Source organism: Staurois parvus, unplaced genomic scaffold (assembly GCF_062004578.1).
Source record: "Staurois parvus isolate SC_StPar_1 unplaced genomic scaffold, SC_StPar_1.0 ptg000646l, whole genome shotgun sequence".
NCBI classification, from domain to species: domain Eukaryota; kingdom Metazoa; phylum Chordata; class Amphibia; order Anura; family Ranidae; genus Staurois; species Staurois parvus.
Genome location: NW_028318442.1, coordinates 701,733 through 716,707, shown reverse-complemented (window position 1 = coordinate 716,707; position 14,975 = coordinate 701,733). Strand labels below are relative to the sequence as shown.

The 14,975-nt window shown below is 46.3% G+C and overlaps 1 protein-coding gene across 4 annotated transcripts in view; it reads right to left on the bottom strand.

The window, feature by feature from the left end:
- GSE1 (Gse1 coiled-coil protein) overlaps positions 1 to 14,975 on the bottom strand; it is a 555,158-nt gene that overhangs the window by 161,008 nt on the left and 379,175 nt on the right. Inside the window, exon 1 of one of the 4 annotated variants that reach the window (XM_089693992.1) lies at positions 12,614 to 13,330. The exons of 2 other annotated variants lie outside the window; for them this stretch is intronic. In XM_089693992.1, the coding sequence (XP_089550118.1) occupies positions 12,614 to 12,650 (37 nt within the window). In that variant the 5' untranslated portion in view covers positions 12,651 to 13,330. Of the gene's footprint in view, positions 1 to 12,613; positions 13,331 to 14,975 lie in introns of those variants that run through there. One more of the 4 variants, XM_089693988.1, reaches the window with a different exon arrangement.

Here is a 14,975-nt window from a genome sequence, read left to right as displayed (position 1 = left end):
AAGAATGAAAAGATCCCACTCTTGTGAAGAATGTATTTTTTAGGGCAAAGTCAATGCGTTTCGGGAATCTGCGCCTCCTTCACCACCCATCCTTCTTGACTATATGCAGCACATTCCTTTCTTTGGCTAATGGCCTTCAACAAGTACTACTCATACCACATACAGACCTGATGAAGGGGGTGCAAAGCCCTGAAACGCATTGCCTTTGCCCATTTCCTAAGGTAAAAACTTGTTATTTTTACAGCTGATATTACAATTTTTTTTAACCCTTTTGTAAGAGTTCCAGTACTCAGCTCCTTATATTGAGATTCCTGAGGAGAATGGCCTTGTCATTACAAGTAAGGAGCCTACAATATGGTCATTTACCCCTGGTCAGCACCTACAGACCATCTTCTCCTCATTGGAGAGACTGGCCCATCTATGGACACTCAGTTCCTCAGCTCTGGACATATTGTTGTGCCAAGAATGGGATTCCCACTTCTTCATATTGAGAAGACTGGTCTTGTCACTCCAAGAAAGGACCCTACACACTGGTCATATATAACCTTCAAAAAAGTCCTGGTCTGAACCTAAAGACCATCTTCTTCTCTTTGTAAAGACTATCTATGGCAGTGGTTCTCAACCTCAGTCCTCAATAGATCATGTTTTCAGGATGTCCTTCACCTTGCGTAGGTGCTTTAAATCAAAGTCAATGGTGTGGTAAATGACCAAAACATGGCCAAATAGGGATTCAAAAAGTCTCTGTGCAAGTTTAAGTCTAATATATACACTATATTGCCAAACGTATTGGGCCACCTGCCTTTACACACACATGAACTTTAATGGCATCCCAGTCTTAGTCTGTAGGGTTCAATATTGAGTTGGCTCCGCTATTTTCAGCTATAACGGCTTCAACTCTTCTGGGAAGGCTGTCCACAAGGTTTAGGAAAGTGTCTATGGGTTTGACTATTCTTCCAGAAGCGCATTTGTGAGGTCAGGCCCTGATGTCAGATGAGAAGGCCTGGCTTGCAGTCTCCTCTCTAATTCATCCCAAAGGTGTTCTGTTGGGTTGAGGTCAGGACTCTGTGCAGGCCAGTCAAGTTCCTCCACCCTAAACTCACTCAACTATGTCTTTATGGACCTTGCTTTGTGGACTGGTGTGCAGTCATGTTGGAACAGAAAGGGGCCATCCCCAAACTCTTCCCACAAAGTTGGGTGCATGAAATTATCCAAAATTTCTTGGTATGCTGATGCCTTAACAGTTCCCTTCACTGGAACTAGGGGGCCAAGCCCAACCCCTGAAAAACAACCCCACACCAAGTACCGTTCTCCTGGAAACTGCCAAACCCACACAGGACTATCAGATTGCCAGACTGAGAAGCATAATTGGTCACTCCAGAGAACATGTCTCCACTGCTCTAGAGTCCAGTGGCGGCATGCTTTACACCACTGCATCCAACGCTTTCATTGCACTTGGTGATGTAAGGCTTGGATGCAGCTGCTTGGCCATGGAAACCCATTCCATGAAGCTCTCTACGCACCGTTGTTGGGCTCATCTGAAGGCCACACCAAGTTTGGAGGTCTTTAGCTATTGACTCTGCAGACAGTTGGCGACTTCTGCGCACTGTGCGCTTCAGCATGCGTTGACCCCGCTCTGTCATTTTACGTAGCCTACAACTTGGTGGTTGAGTTGCTGTTGTTCCCAGTTGCTTTAACTTTGGTATAATCCCACTAACAGTTGAGCGTGGAATATTTAGTAGCCAGGAAATGTCACGGATGGACTTATTGCACAGGTGACAACCTATCACGGGACCACGCTTGGAGTCACTGAGCTCCTGAGAGCGACCCATTCTTTCACCAATGTTTGTAGAAGCAGTCTGCATGCCTAGGGGATGATTGTATACACCTGTGGCCATGGAGGGGATTGGAACACCTGAATCACATGATTTGGAGGACTGGCCCAATACTTCTGGCAATATAGTGTACATGCATATGTAACTTCTAAATGGTGTACTGCACATCTGTTGTTTTAGCTGCTGGAGCACGTCCACAGTTCCCACATATGAAGTAATACCGAGTTGTTTTAGCACTCTTATTTTTATTAATCTATCAAAAGTAACAAATCTGTTGTCTCAAAGTTTAAAACAAGACATTATACTGGCAACAGTTTTGGATCTAGCACCTCGACCCTTCTAGCCTTTTGTCTGACTGACATGTACTTTACATGTATATGTACTGTATGTATCAGAGCGGAATCAAGCAACTGATCAGAAGATTGCACAGTTAGGGTCTGCAGCACCTAGTGGCCATCAAGGAGAAGCATGAACTAGTACAGGATGTCCTTTCATATAACACTCGTGGCAGGGTGCTATGGTGTATGCATATACCCACAGCTGATCCAGAGGAGGGCAAAGAAAAAAACCTTATAAAATATGGTCCAGCTAGTGAGAGACCAGGAGGCTCTCTCATTGCCTGGACCATATTTTATAAGGTTTTTTTCTTTGCCCTCCTCTGGATCAACTGTGGGTATATGGAGGATTTCTAATATTGGTTGGACTCAATGGACTTGTGTCTTTTTTCAACTTAAAGGAGAAGTACAGCCCATTCTCTTTTGGCTGTACTTTTGTGGATCTCAGGAACGCAGTTCGTTCTGCACTCCCGTGACCCGTTTTCAGCTGACAACAGGCTGAAGCCTGCTGTTGGCTAACGTCACTCAGCTGGTTCAGGCTAGATAAAGATCCTGATTTCAAAGCTGGGATCCACCCCAGAGTCTGGAGCGCCACCTGGCTCAGCCTCTCAGTGGGCGAGAGCCTAAGCCAGCTGCTACCTCCCCCTCCACAGCCCAGTGCTCCAGTGAGCGCTGGGGGGGCAAAGCAGAGAGCGGTGATTGACAGTCAATGCTCTCTGCTCAGAGTGGCTGTGAGAACTCAGCAGTCCTGATCGCCAAGTTCTCAAACTTAGAGCCGGTGGGGGACAGATGCAGCATCGGACCAATGCTGCATCAACCTAGGTAAGTATAAATGGAGGGGAGTCCACACATCTCTTAACTATGTTACTTTGTTACTTGAACTCTGAGAATGGGAACCACTGATCTATGGCAACCCTCAGTCCATCTGTTCCACCAATGGTGTGATCCTTGTGCCAGTTGTTACAGGAAAGCTTGGCACAGTGAGGTTAGTGAATACACATTTCTACCCCTTTCTGAGTGCAAGACCCAAAGCTCTGATATGCAAACACCAACATGGAGCAAAAAATTTGATGGTTGGCCACTGGCCTCCTGGCTCACTACTGGTTACTGCATCAGCCCATCACATTTAAGGACCAATGGTTAGCCACTTGAGGGTCCCTGCTATTATCTCTGAGCATCCATAGGTTGACTTTGAAAGACTGAAGATATTCTTAGTTCAGCAGAGTATTAAGGTGACACTAACGCAGACAGACAAGTTGCAGCCAAAATGTATTTTTCTCTGGAGTCACGATGACAGAATGTGAAACTGTTCACCTCCCCTTCACAGATGAAGTAGAACTTTAACAGGAAACGTCTCGGTGTCCACCAGAACAGCAGACTGATAATGAAACCCTGAGTGTGGTGCAAGTGTGGTGCAAGTGTGGCCTGTCTGTATGTGATGCTAAGCGTGTGACTTGTATGTGGGCGACCTGATAGCCGTGTAGCACAGGATAATCGTCAAAGCGTAGCTTGTCAGGATCCGTCCAGAAGGGATGGGAGAGGTGCCCAACACGGGGTGTGTCTATGTGTGTGTGGGCGACACCAGCATTTAGGAATATTATCACAACAGCCCAGCTCCATGGCAAGTGGAGTCACCATTGAAGTGTATGTCAAGGCAATTTTTATTCAGTATTAGATTAGAGTAGGGCAGATTTCCCTTTACTTCCCATCCTGGAGGAACAACAGGACGTGAGAGGAAATCTCTCTAGAGGGAAATTGCCATATCAGACTGCTGTTACCAGAAAAGGTTAAACCCATTGGAAGATTTCCCCTCACTTCCTTTTCTCACTTCTCAAAATTTTAAAGGGGTTCTAAAGTCAAAAATGTTTTTTTTCACTATATAAAAATAGCCTATTATTCCATTTAATCAGTGCTGCAAAAGGGCTAATACCTAAATTCTGGCGGTTGAGGGACTCCCCAACAATGAGAGATTTGATAGAGAGGATTGAGTAAGTATATAAGATGGCAGAGTTGTACCACATTGATGAAGATAGAATGGAAAAACGTAGAGAAGAATGGAGTAGGTGGTATGGGTTTAAAACATCGGGAAAATATCTTGAAATAATGGGTGCCCCAGTTATAGAGTTGGAGAATTAAACTGAATAAATAAGTAGTAAGGAGAAGAGAGAATATAGAACCGTGCCTGGGAGTGATAGACAGGTTAAGATAGAAATGGAAAGATTGATGTGGACGGGGTAATTAATGGGGAGGCAGGGATGGGGGATTGGATGGTCAAAAATACTTAGTTGGATTAAAGATGTTTTAATAAACTGTATATTGTTGATTTGTGTACTAAAATAAAATTTAATAAAAGATGATAATAATTTAAAAATATGTTTTTTTTTTTACTTGAATGCATTATCTGCACTATGGTAAAAAAAAACGCCCCACTGCTTGTCCTACCCACCACCATCCCTAAACATTTACCTGTCAGTGCTCCAGCACCGCTCCCCTCACTTCCTGCTTTCACAAAAGACACTGAGGACAGTGGGAGCCATAGACTCCACCTAATGTCAATCAAACTCCTGTGAGGAAGGAGAGGGGGCATGGTTTCCTGGCACTGTGTGTGTCTATGGACGCACACAGCCTGGCTCGGGAGGGAGCATGCATGCATGCATGCAGGTGAGCGTGACTGCCAGAAGAGGAGGTAAAGGACTATTCTGTGCAATACTGTTGCACAGAGCAGGTTCGTATAAACAAAAATAGCCTTTAGTATCCCTTTAAATTTACCATTATTTTCTATCCTATTGCAATGGTCACAGGAGAAATAAAGAGGGTTAATTTTCCCAATAGGAAGTCCCTGAGATGGAGAAAATACACACCAATGTATTCCCAGGTCTCAAGCACCACCCTCTGTAGTTCCCAATAATAGAAGATTTGTCAACAAAGAATCATGTGACAGGAAACTGCAGTCCATCCCACAAGCAGAAGATGGCTTCCATGGAATATATGAAACTTAGATTTATGTAAATAATGTGTTTAACTTTACTTGTGTCTCAGACTGACTCAACCATTGTGAAGTTCATTGATCGATGATAAGTGTTGAAAAGCAACAGATGTTCAGAAGTGACAGCCATGCACAACTTCCAATATGGTGATTTTTTTTTTAAAGGTCCCTTAAGAAAAGGAGGGAGGATAAGGATAACTTGTGGCCCCGACAGTTGTTACCAGCAAGACTGAAGAACTGATGATCATATGGGGGCTTTGGCCAGTAAAGAATGTTCTGGTCTAGAGGGACACAAGACAGATACTTGCATCTATTAGCCTTGAGACAGTTCCAAAAAGGTTCATGGGCCAAGCTGACATCTCTGGAACGACATGCTGGTACTTTCAGTTCTTCTACAGCTTCAGGTCTGTTGGATGGCCTCTAACTATCATAAATGGGGAACAGAAAAGTGTCCTCGGTGACAGGCCTTCACAGACACACAGAATTCCATTTTAGGTAGTGAAAGTCAGCGAGGGGAAAGTGCAGAATCCGCTATCGTCTTGTGAGAAAGATAAAGATGATTCATACTGGCAGATAAAGTTTGCAAAACCGCAAGAGGTTGGCCCAAGACCCAATGTGAGAACCATGAGCTAGGCCTAGCACCCAGTACTAGAACCATGAGACAGGCCCAACTGTCAGGACCAGGACCGTGAGACATGCCCAACACTCAGGACCAGGACTATGAGATAGGCCCAACACTAAGGACCAGCACCATGAGATAGGCCCAACACTAAGGACCAACACCAAGAGATAGGCCCAACACTCAGGACCAGAACAGTGAGACAGGCCCAATACCCAGTACTAGAACCAAGGGACATGCTTAACATCCAGTACTAGAAACAAGAGACAGGCCCAGCTTCAAGTACTGGAACCATGGGACAGGCCCAACACCCAGTAATAGAACCCCCAGGACCAGAACCGTGACACAGGCCCAACACTCAGGGCCAAAACCATGAGACAGTCCAATACCCAGTAAAAAACTATGAGACAGGCTCAACACCCAAGTAGTAGAACCAAGAGACAAGCTCAACATCCAGTACTAGAACCATGGGACAGGCCCAGCACCCAGTATTGCAACCAAAAGACAGGCTCAACACCAAGTACTAGAAACAAAGGAGAGGATCAGCACCCAGTATTGAAACCATGCAGTAGTTCCAAAATACAGGGCCAACATGCATTACCAGAACCATGAGGGACAGAACCAACAAGTACAAGAACCATGAGAAAGGGCCAGAACCATGACACAGGCCCAATACTAGCATCAAAATCATGAAAGAAAAAATCAACACCCAAAACTAGAACCACAAGACAGGCCCAAACGCCAGTACTAGAACTACAAGAAAGGCACAATATTAGTACTACAACCAAGATATACACAACCAACATCCAGTACTAGAACCATGATCCAGGCCCAATACCCAGTACTACAACCAAGAGACAGGCCCAACTCCCAGTACTACAACCAAGAGACAGGCCCAACTCCCAGTACTACAACCAAGAGACAGACCCAACTCCCAGTACTACAACCAAGAGACAGACCCAACACCCAGTACTACAACCAAGAGACAGACCCAACACCCCGTACTACAACCAAGAGACAGTCCCAACTCCCAGTACTACAACCAAGAGACAGACCCAATACCCAGTACTACAACCAAGAGACAGACCCAACACCCAGTACTACAACCAAGAGACAGTCCCAACTCCAAGTACTACAACCAAGAGACAGGCCCAACTCCTAGTACTACAACCAAGAGACAGGCCCAACTCCCAGTACTACAACCAAGAGACAGTCCCAACACCCAGTACTACAACCAAGAGACAGGCCCAACTCCCAGTACTACAACCAAGAGACAGACCCAACTCCCAGTACTACAACCAAGAGACAGTCCCAACTCCCAGTACTACAACCAAGAGACAGGCCCAACACCCAGTACTACAACTAAGAGACAGGCTCAACTCCCAGTACTACAACTAAGAGACAGACCCAACCCCCAGTACTACATCCAAGAGACAGACCCAACTCCCAGTACTACAACCAAGAGACAGGCCCAGCTCCCAGTACTACAACCAAGAGACAGTCCCAACACCCAGTATTAGAACCACAAGTTATAAGCTTGACACCAAGGATCACAACCATGAAAGCCATGATCCGCAGCTATGCAATTCTGCAATGTATACAGCACAGCCATGCTCTCTATCCTGCAAAGTATAGAACACAGCCATGCTCTCTATCCTGCAAAGTATAGAACACAGCCATGCTCTCTATCCTGCAAAGTATAGAACACAGCCATGCTCTCTATCCTGCAAAGTACAGAACACAGCCATGCTCTCTATCCTGCAAAGTACAGAACACAGCCATGCTCGCTATGCTGTAGTGTACACAGTGCAGACGTGCTCGGTTTAGTGTGCAGTCATATATAATCTAGTTAAAATGTAGGTGAAAGTGCTGTAGACAGTTACATGTCAATGACTTGGGGCCAGAGCAGGTGACACAACACAACAGATGCTACATAATTTACATTGTGATCTGCTGGAAGGTGGGGGGTGGAATTCTCCTGGCTGGCAAACTGGATGTTGACACTTTTTAACCCTTTACCTTCCCCATCATTTAGTTCCAAGCTTGCTGGAGAGGCAAAACTGAGAACGCCCTAGCATCTTACATAATACCAGAACTACACAGCACTTGATTACAACACGCCAGTTTCCTAATCAACCGCACATCCCACATACAAAAGGGACCTGGTAAGTAATGAGCAGTTCTATTCTACAGAACGGAGGTGACATAAGGCAGTCCATCTGACGGTGAAGAGATTCTTACATACTGGAAAAGGCTGGATACTGAGAAAAGGCTGAATGAGTTCTGGGAATGGGGGGGGGGGGGGAAACAAGATAATCAAGCATATCGGTCAATTATGGATCCCACGGGCATTTTAAAGCCGGCTGATACAGTGCCCAGAAAACATTATATTTTTTTTGTATTCCCGCTGCCTGGACACCAACTGACCTAAAGAAAGCTCCTCACTTTAATGATCAGCATGTCCAAGATTCCTTCCAGAGTACAATACTGGCTGCTGAACACAAGATTCATGTTTGTGTACAGGTGCTGGTTCTATGGCTGGCGTTGCCTTCCCGGGACTTATCGCTCCATAATAACTCTGCTACCTTCTGGATGTCAGGCTACACTACACCCTCTAAAATTATGGACAGTCCCGAGGTACCCTTTAAAATTATGGACAGTCCCGAGGCACCCTCTAAAATTATGGACAGTCCCGAGGCACCCTCTAAAATCATGGACAGTCCCGAGGTACCCTTTAAAATCATGGATAGTCCCGAGGCACCCTCTAAAATCATGAACAGTCCCGAGGTACCCTTTAAAATCATGGATAGTCCCGAGGTACCCTTTAAAATTATGGATAGTCCCGAGGTACCCTTTAAAATCATGGACAGTCCCGAGGCACCCTCTAAAATCATGGACAGTCCCGAGGCACCCTTTAAAATCATGGACAGTCCCAAGGCACCCTTTAAAATTATGAACAGTCCCGAGGTAACCTTTAAAATTATGGACAGTCCCGAGGCACCCTTTAAAATCATGGATAGTCCCGAGGTACCCTTTAAAATCATGGACAGTCCCAAGCACCCTCTAAAATCATGGACAGTCCTGAGGCATCCTCTAAAATTATGGACAGTCCCGAGGCACCCTTTAAAATCATGGACAGCCCCAAGGCACCCTTTAAAATTATGGACAGACCCGAGGCAACCTTTAAAATCATGAACAGTCCCGAGGCAACCTTTAAAATCATGGACAGTCCCGAGGCACCCTTTAAAATTATGGACAGTCCCGAGGCACCCTTTAAAATTATGGACAGTCCCGAGGCACCCTTTAGAATTATGGACAGTCCTGAGGCACCCTTTAAAATTATGGACATTCCCGAGGCACCCTTTAAAATTATGGACAGTCCCGTGGCACCCTCTAAAATTATGGACAGTCCCGAGACACCCTTTAAAAGTATAGACAGTCTTGCGGCACCCCATTCTAAAATGTGAAAAACTATTCTAATAGTTTTATATAACAGCAACATCCACACATGTAGGACACCCAACATTAGAGGTGATTTTTTCTTCCAAAGCAAATACACTTTTGCACCCTGGCACTGACTAGTATTCCAGTGTTTCTCCTCTCCCTCAGTTTTTCTCCATCACCAGGGGTGGACTAACCATTTAGTCACTCGGGTACTGCCCGAGGGCCCGGAGTCAGTAGGGGGCCCTATAAAATGCCCCTGGTACCTTTTTATAGGCTTTTTTGGGTGTGGTTTGAGTGTGGGTGAGGACACAGGGGCCTCATGATTTCCTATTGCCCGGGGGCCCCATGAGTTGTCAGTCCACCCCTGTCCATTGCTGAGCTAATGTGACCCCAGCACTGACGGAGAGGGTTAAACTAGGATGCTGTGCAGGCAGCTGACATCCTCCTTATCAACTGATGATGTCATTGGTTGTCAAGATGCTGGCGGCTAGAGGGTTGTAATAGTGAAAACTGGTGTCTTTGTGTAACTAAAAGGCAGGTTTGTTCCACCCGCTGGCTTGTTTACAAGTTGTTATGCAATTTTTGGACATTTTGCCAAGGCACCCCTGAAGAATCCTCAAGGCACCCTGCTTGCGAAAGGCTGCCCTAGGTCCAGCTATTTTGTAAAACGGACATGCTTCTAGTTTCTTCACCTCTAGAAAACCAAAGAGGCCAGTCAGGATAGAAAGTTACTTTTGCTAACTTGTTTTTGAAAAAGCCAGTTCCACGGCTGTCATCCCTATGTCACTACTTGAGGAGTCACTGACCCACAACAGGTATATGCACATCAGGTGACCCGACAACCAGACGTGCCAACCCTTGTTCCAGGCCAGTGCCTTGCAGGGAGGTGGGACCAGGTTGATGGCGCTGGGGCACGGGTGACAAACATCAGCAGACCAAAAGATAGTAAATTATGAAGATTTATCAGAACAATAAGGATACGCTCATGCAATCTTAAAATTCAGTAATGCACGAGAATTCAGAGTACATCAATGCACTAGGTTAGAAGAAAGCCATCTTCATTTTTAGGAATGTTCCAAATGACAGAATCCAATAAAGTGCCAAAGTCTGCAGGTATGGTAACCCCCCCCCCGCCCCCGCCCCTCCCCCCCATAACTCCTAGAGCCTACTGCCTTGCAAAATTGGCCAAGCTCTCTGGCAAGGAAAGGGTGAATTCCTGCAATTCACCCCACTGTCTGCATGCAACAGACATTTCCGGAAGAAGCAGCCCTTAAACATGAACAATATGGTAAGGCCGCAAAACCGCCGAACACAAAACAGAAAATGTTATCTTGAAAGAAAAGAAATTCCCTTTAAAAGGAAGAAGTGCCAGTAAGTACGGCACCACGTTATCAGCACACGCTGACCACCACTACCTCCGGCTCTCAACCACCAGCGAACACGTCCAGCAGCGTTTCTCAATAGTACAAAAACTGTCAAACCGATAAAAAAAAAATAAAGTTCTTTCAAGTAAAGCAGCTACAAAAAGTTTAAACGGCTGCATTGAAACTGTCAGCTGACATTGTGACTCTACCCATGTCCCCGGCCATGTTAGGCTGAAAAAGGCTTAGAAGTGACAGCTGGATGTGTTATCATGGTTCCCGGCGAGGGCGTCCGCTGTGCGTAGGTGCAGCCATACTTGCCACAACGCTTTCTACAAAATAACACATACAAATGGTAATTGTGAATCAAAAACATCTAAATGGTCAAAGCTACAAATAGCAACCTGAATACATTTTACAAACTGATGGAATTTTTTTTTGCTTGTACAAAATCTTATTAGCCTGAGAGATTGCATGGGTACAGTCCTGTCTGTTGTGTACTAGTCATAATGAGGAAAAATCATGCAATCATATACAAATGTCCATTAATACGTCATAATTTCAGTGCCACAAAGATATCAAACAGTTCAATAAAAAATGTAAATACGCCCCCCCATCTCCTCTCCCCCCATCACTGCCTGTGATATCCTTTTGTTTGCTTTACTATTAACATTGTTTTGCATTTGTATCTCCTTGTCCTATAAAGGTTTCTAGTTCCTGTCACAGTTTGCCACTTTGACAGCACCAGCGGAGCTAAGCTAAAGAGCTGACGCTCTAATTCAAATTGCAGCTGAAGCCTACAGGGTTAACTTGCTGCGGCTGCCAGGCTGTTGGCAGAGCGTCTCACCCTTAGCCGTGCTCTCTGTACGGGTGAAATCATCTTCTGATTACCACTGTGAACCTGGAACGGAAATATCTAATCCACTGACAGCTCATATAAGTTTTTCACTCTGTCACAGCTGCTTTGAACGCTTCTCCTCCCTCCCATACAAGATCCATCTAAAGTCACCCTACAGCTACTCAACAACCTCCATCTCCCCTTTCTCCTCTAAGGGATCCTGCAAAAACCCACCGGGACCCCTTGAACATCAAGATTCGGGAATCAACCCAGAAAGACATTCAATACATTGTAAAAACCTTCTGAGAAAAATAGATTCAGTTTGCTTTTTAGTGCAAGAACCATTAGCAATCAAGCAGCAGTTTTCTTTCTCTGCTCTGACTTCATGACATCGGTGAAAGGTTAAATCTGGTTGACCATGGTCATCTGGTTGGCCAATGTCTTGTTGGGTTTTGTCGTTGTCTCGTTGGGTTTTGTCGTTGACTCGTTGGGTTTTGTCGTTGACTCGTTGGGTTTTGTCGTTGACTCGTTGGGTTTTGTCGTTGTCTCGTTGGGTTTTCTACCCTGTTTTGCTTGTTTACTCTCAAAACATGAAGTTTATTTTAAGGGTTGTAAGTGGATAAGTCGCAGTTAGTGAGGATGGGTGGCCCAGGTTTGTCTTTGTCCACATTTCCCCGTAACAAAACCGATGCCAAGGGTTGGCACCTCTAAGTGGTGGCACTTGAGAGTCTTTGGTACATTAAAGAAAGGGGTTGGGGGGTCATATTAATAAAAAAAATCAACAATTAGACTTCCGTTGTATCCAGAGCGAAATCCACTCAACCGTGAAAAGACTATTAGGCATTGGTTGCGTCCAGTAACACCACACCATCCTGACACGCTCGCTCACCTCGCCTTAAGTGCCTCTGTCTTTTACTGCTAAATAAAACAAGGATCTGCACTTAGCAGCAGACAATGCATGGACACGCAACACCGGGAGGGAATTCACTCTCGCAGCACATCTCCGATGGCACGCTGTCAGTCACTCCGGTGAGCGTTGAGACACCGGGGCATCCCTGACACTAAGACGAGGTCAAAAGGGCAGAAGGCAATGCCGGGCAAAGACCCGCGCCACTCTTATAATAAACCCAAATCCGGTGAGGACATGACACCATGATGACAGAAAAAACAAAATGATGAAAGTGAGTCGCGTTCTTACCTGGCAAGTAGTACAGCGGAGGCTTTAATCCAAACATGATTGCTTACGAAGTTCAATTAAAGAAAGAAAGAGCGCTGGCGGATTATAGTCCCATCGTCTTTGGGGGGGGACGGGGACAGAACGTTAGCGGCAGGACTTGGGGAAGGGGGGGTGAAGGGGGAACCAAAGGACTTTTTCTCTCTGGGTGATCCAGAGAGTAACACAGCTCAGTCCTGTCTGCAAAGGCTCTTCCGTGTTTTCAGGCTCCCAGCCCAGTAATGCAAATAATGACAAAAAAAAAAAAAGAGAGAGGAAGAAAATCGCGGGGAGGGACGGAGGGAGTGTTCAAAGCTTTTAAGGCTCCTCTTTTAAGAATCAGAAGGTTTAGCAATCCCTCTGTGTTGCAGACAGCCAAAGCACCCCCTGGCTCTCCATTCAGCAATTTGAATGTCAAGGGCGAAGGTCAATGGATCGCTGTAATAGGGCATGCTACTTGGGATAAGAGGGGAAATAGAAATTAAGGCTCAGGGGAGGAAAAGGGAGTCCTGTTGCCAGGGAAGGAAAACGGAGAAAAAAAAAAACCATCTATCTCTTTTTTTTCTTTCTTGGATCGAAGTAGAATTTAGAAAAATAAAATCTGGATATCACATGGTGGTCCTACGAGAAAGGGCAGAACGGAGACTGTCCATGTTGGCGGATGGAGGTCCCCCTTTGCTGCAAGCTTTTTGGTGGTCGCTTATCTCTGGCAGTCCTGGCACAGAATGAGAGAGAGAGATAAAGAGAGAGAGAGGAAAGACATGAGCTCCCCCCAGGCTACAATAATAGAGGGTTGGAATAAGAGCAGAGGAAGAGGGAGGAGGAGAGCGAATGCCCCCCTTCTCTCACCATCAATTTTCATGCAAGAATCATTATTGGCAACTCGCAATTCTGGCACGCTGACAAGACATGGGTCTGTTTGGAGAATGGGGGGGGGGGAGCAGGCGTCAGGTAGGGATATGCAGAAATAGATTTTTTTTTTTTGCCCTGCTTGCCACAGCTGATCAGCATTTAAAGGGTTATACCTTCTTCCCGTCAGAAAGGATGAGACGGTGACCGGTTCCCAAGGTAACTTCTCAGTGGCACTGACTTTTGCCCGTCTGGCTTGTAAAAGGTGTCTGATGGTTTTACAGACTGTGGGATGGCGCCCCAGACATAGCCGGCCTTTTTACAGCTGCCTATAAAGCACTTGGGGATGGTTTTATGTTGGATGAGATGGGAGGGAGATGGTGAAATGATGTTGACGGGTCATTCAACAGAGGTGAGTATTACAGAGGGATAAGTCGGTGGCGGCTGTACTTGGCATGCTTCTCTCAAAAGGTCAGCACTGGAGATGAGTGAAAATTTGCCATTCAGCAAAATACAATGGAGTCAATGAGAGAGTAGGAAGGGTTTTAGGGGTGACCAGGGCCGCTGATAATGGGGTTCAGTCAGGCTTCCTCTATGGAACTCAGGTCCCATCAGTGCAGTAGGGGAAAAAGGAACATGGACAGGAGGGGGTGATCAGTGTGGCGGGGAGGATTACTGGAACTGATCCCCTATGTGGCACTCCTTGCAGCAACTGAAAGCTGGCAGGAGAAAGAGGAGGAGAAGCCATCTTTCAGGCTAACACAGGGGAACTGGTTCCAGTAATTGCCCTCCACTGATCACCCCCTCCTGTCTACGATCCGAATCCTCCTTCTGTCTAGCTCCTGTCTGTGTGTCCCTTTCCCCCACACTGCTGGCTCTCCCTCCTCTCTCTCGCTGACTTTCAGCAGCTGCAGGAGGGAACTACAGGGGATTGGTTCCAGTAACTGCCCCCCACCGCACTGATCACCCCCTCCTGTCTACGATCTGATTCCTCTTTCTGCCTAGCTCCTGTCTGTGTGTCCCTTTCCCTCACACTGCTGGCTCCCCCTCCTCTCTCTCGCCATCTTTCAGCAGCTGCAGGAGGAAACTACAGGGGATTGGTTCCAGTAACTGCCCCCCACCGCACTGATCACCCCCTGCTGTCTACAATCTGATTCCTCCTTCTGCCTAGATCCTGTCTGTGTCCCTTTCCCTCACACTGCTGGCTCCCCCTCCTCTCTCTCTCTCTCTCTCTTGCCAGCTTTCAGCAGCTGCAGGAGGGAACTACAGGGGATTGGTTCCAGTAATTGCCCCCCACTGCACTGATCACTTCCTCCTGTCCATGATTCAATTCCCCCTCCTGCCTGGGTCCCACCGTGTGCCCCTTTCCCCTGCACTTTCCCTAATCCTCTAAAAGAGATCATTTCAAGATGGAAAGCATAGGGTAGGGTTCTGGGGTAGACTGTACAGGGGACACCCAGGGGGGGTGTCCTCAAAACCTTTCCATGTGTCCAATCAC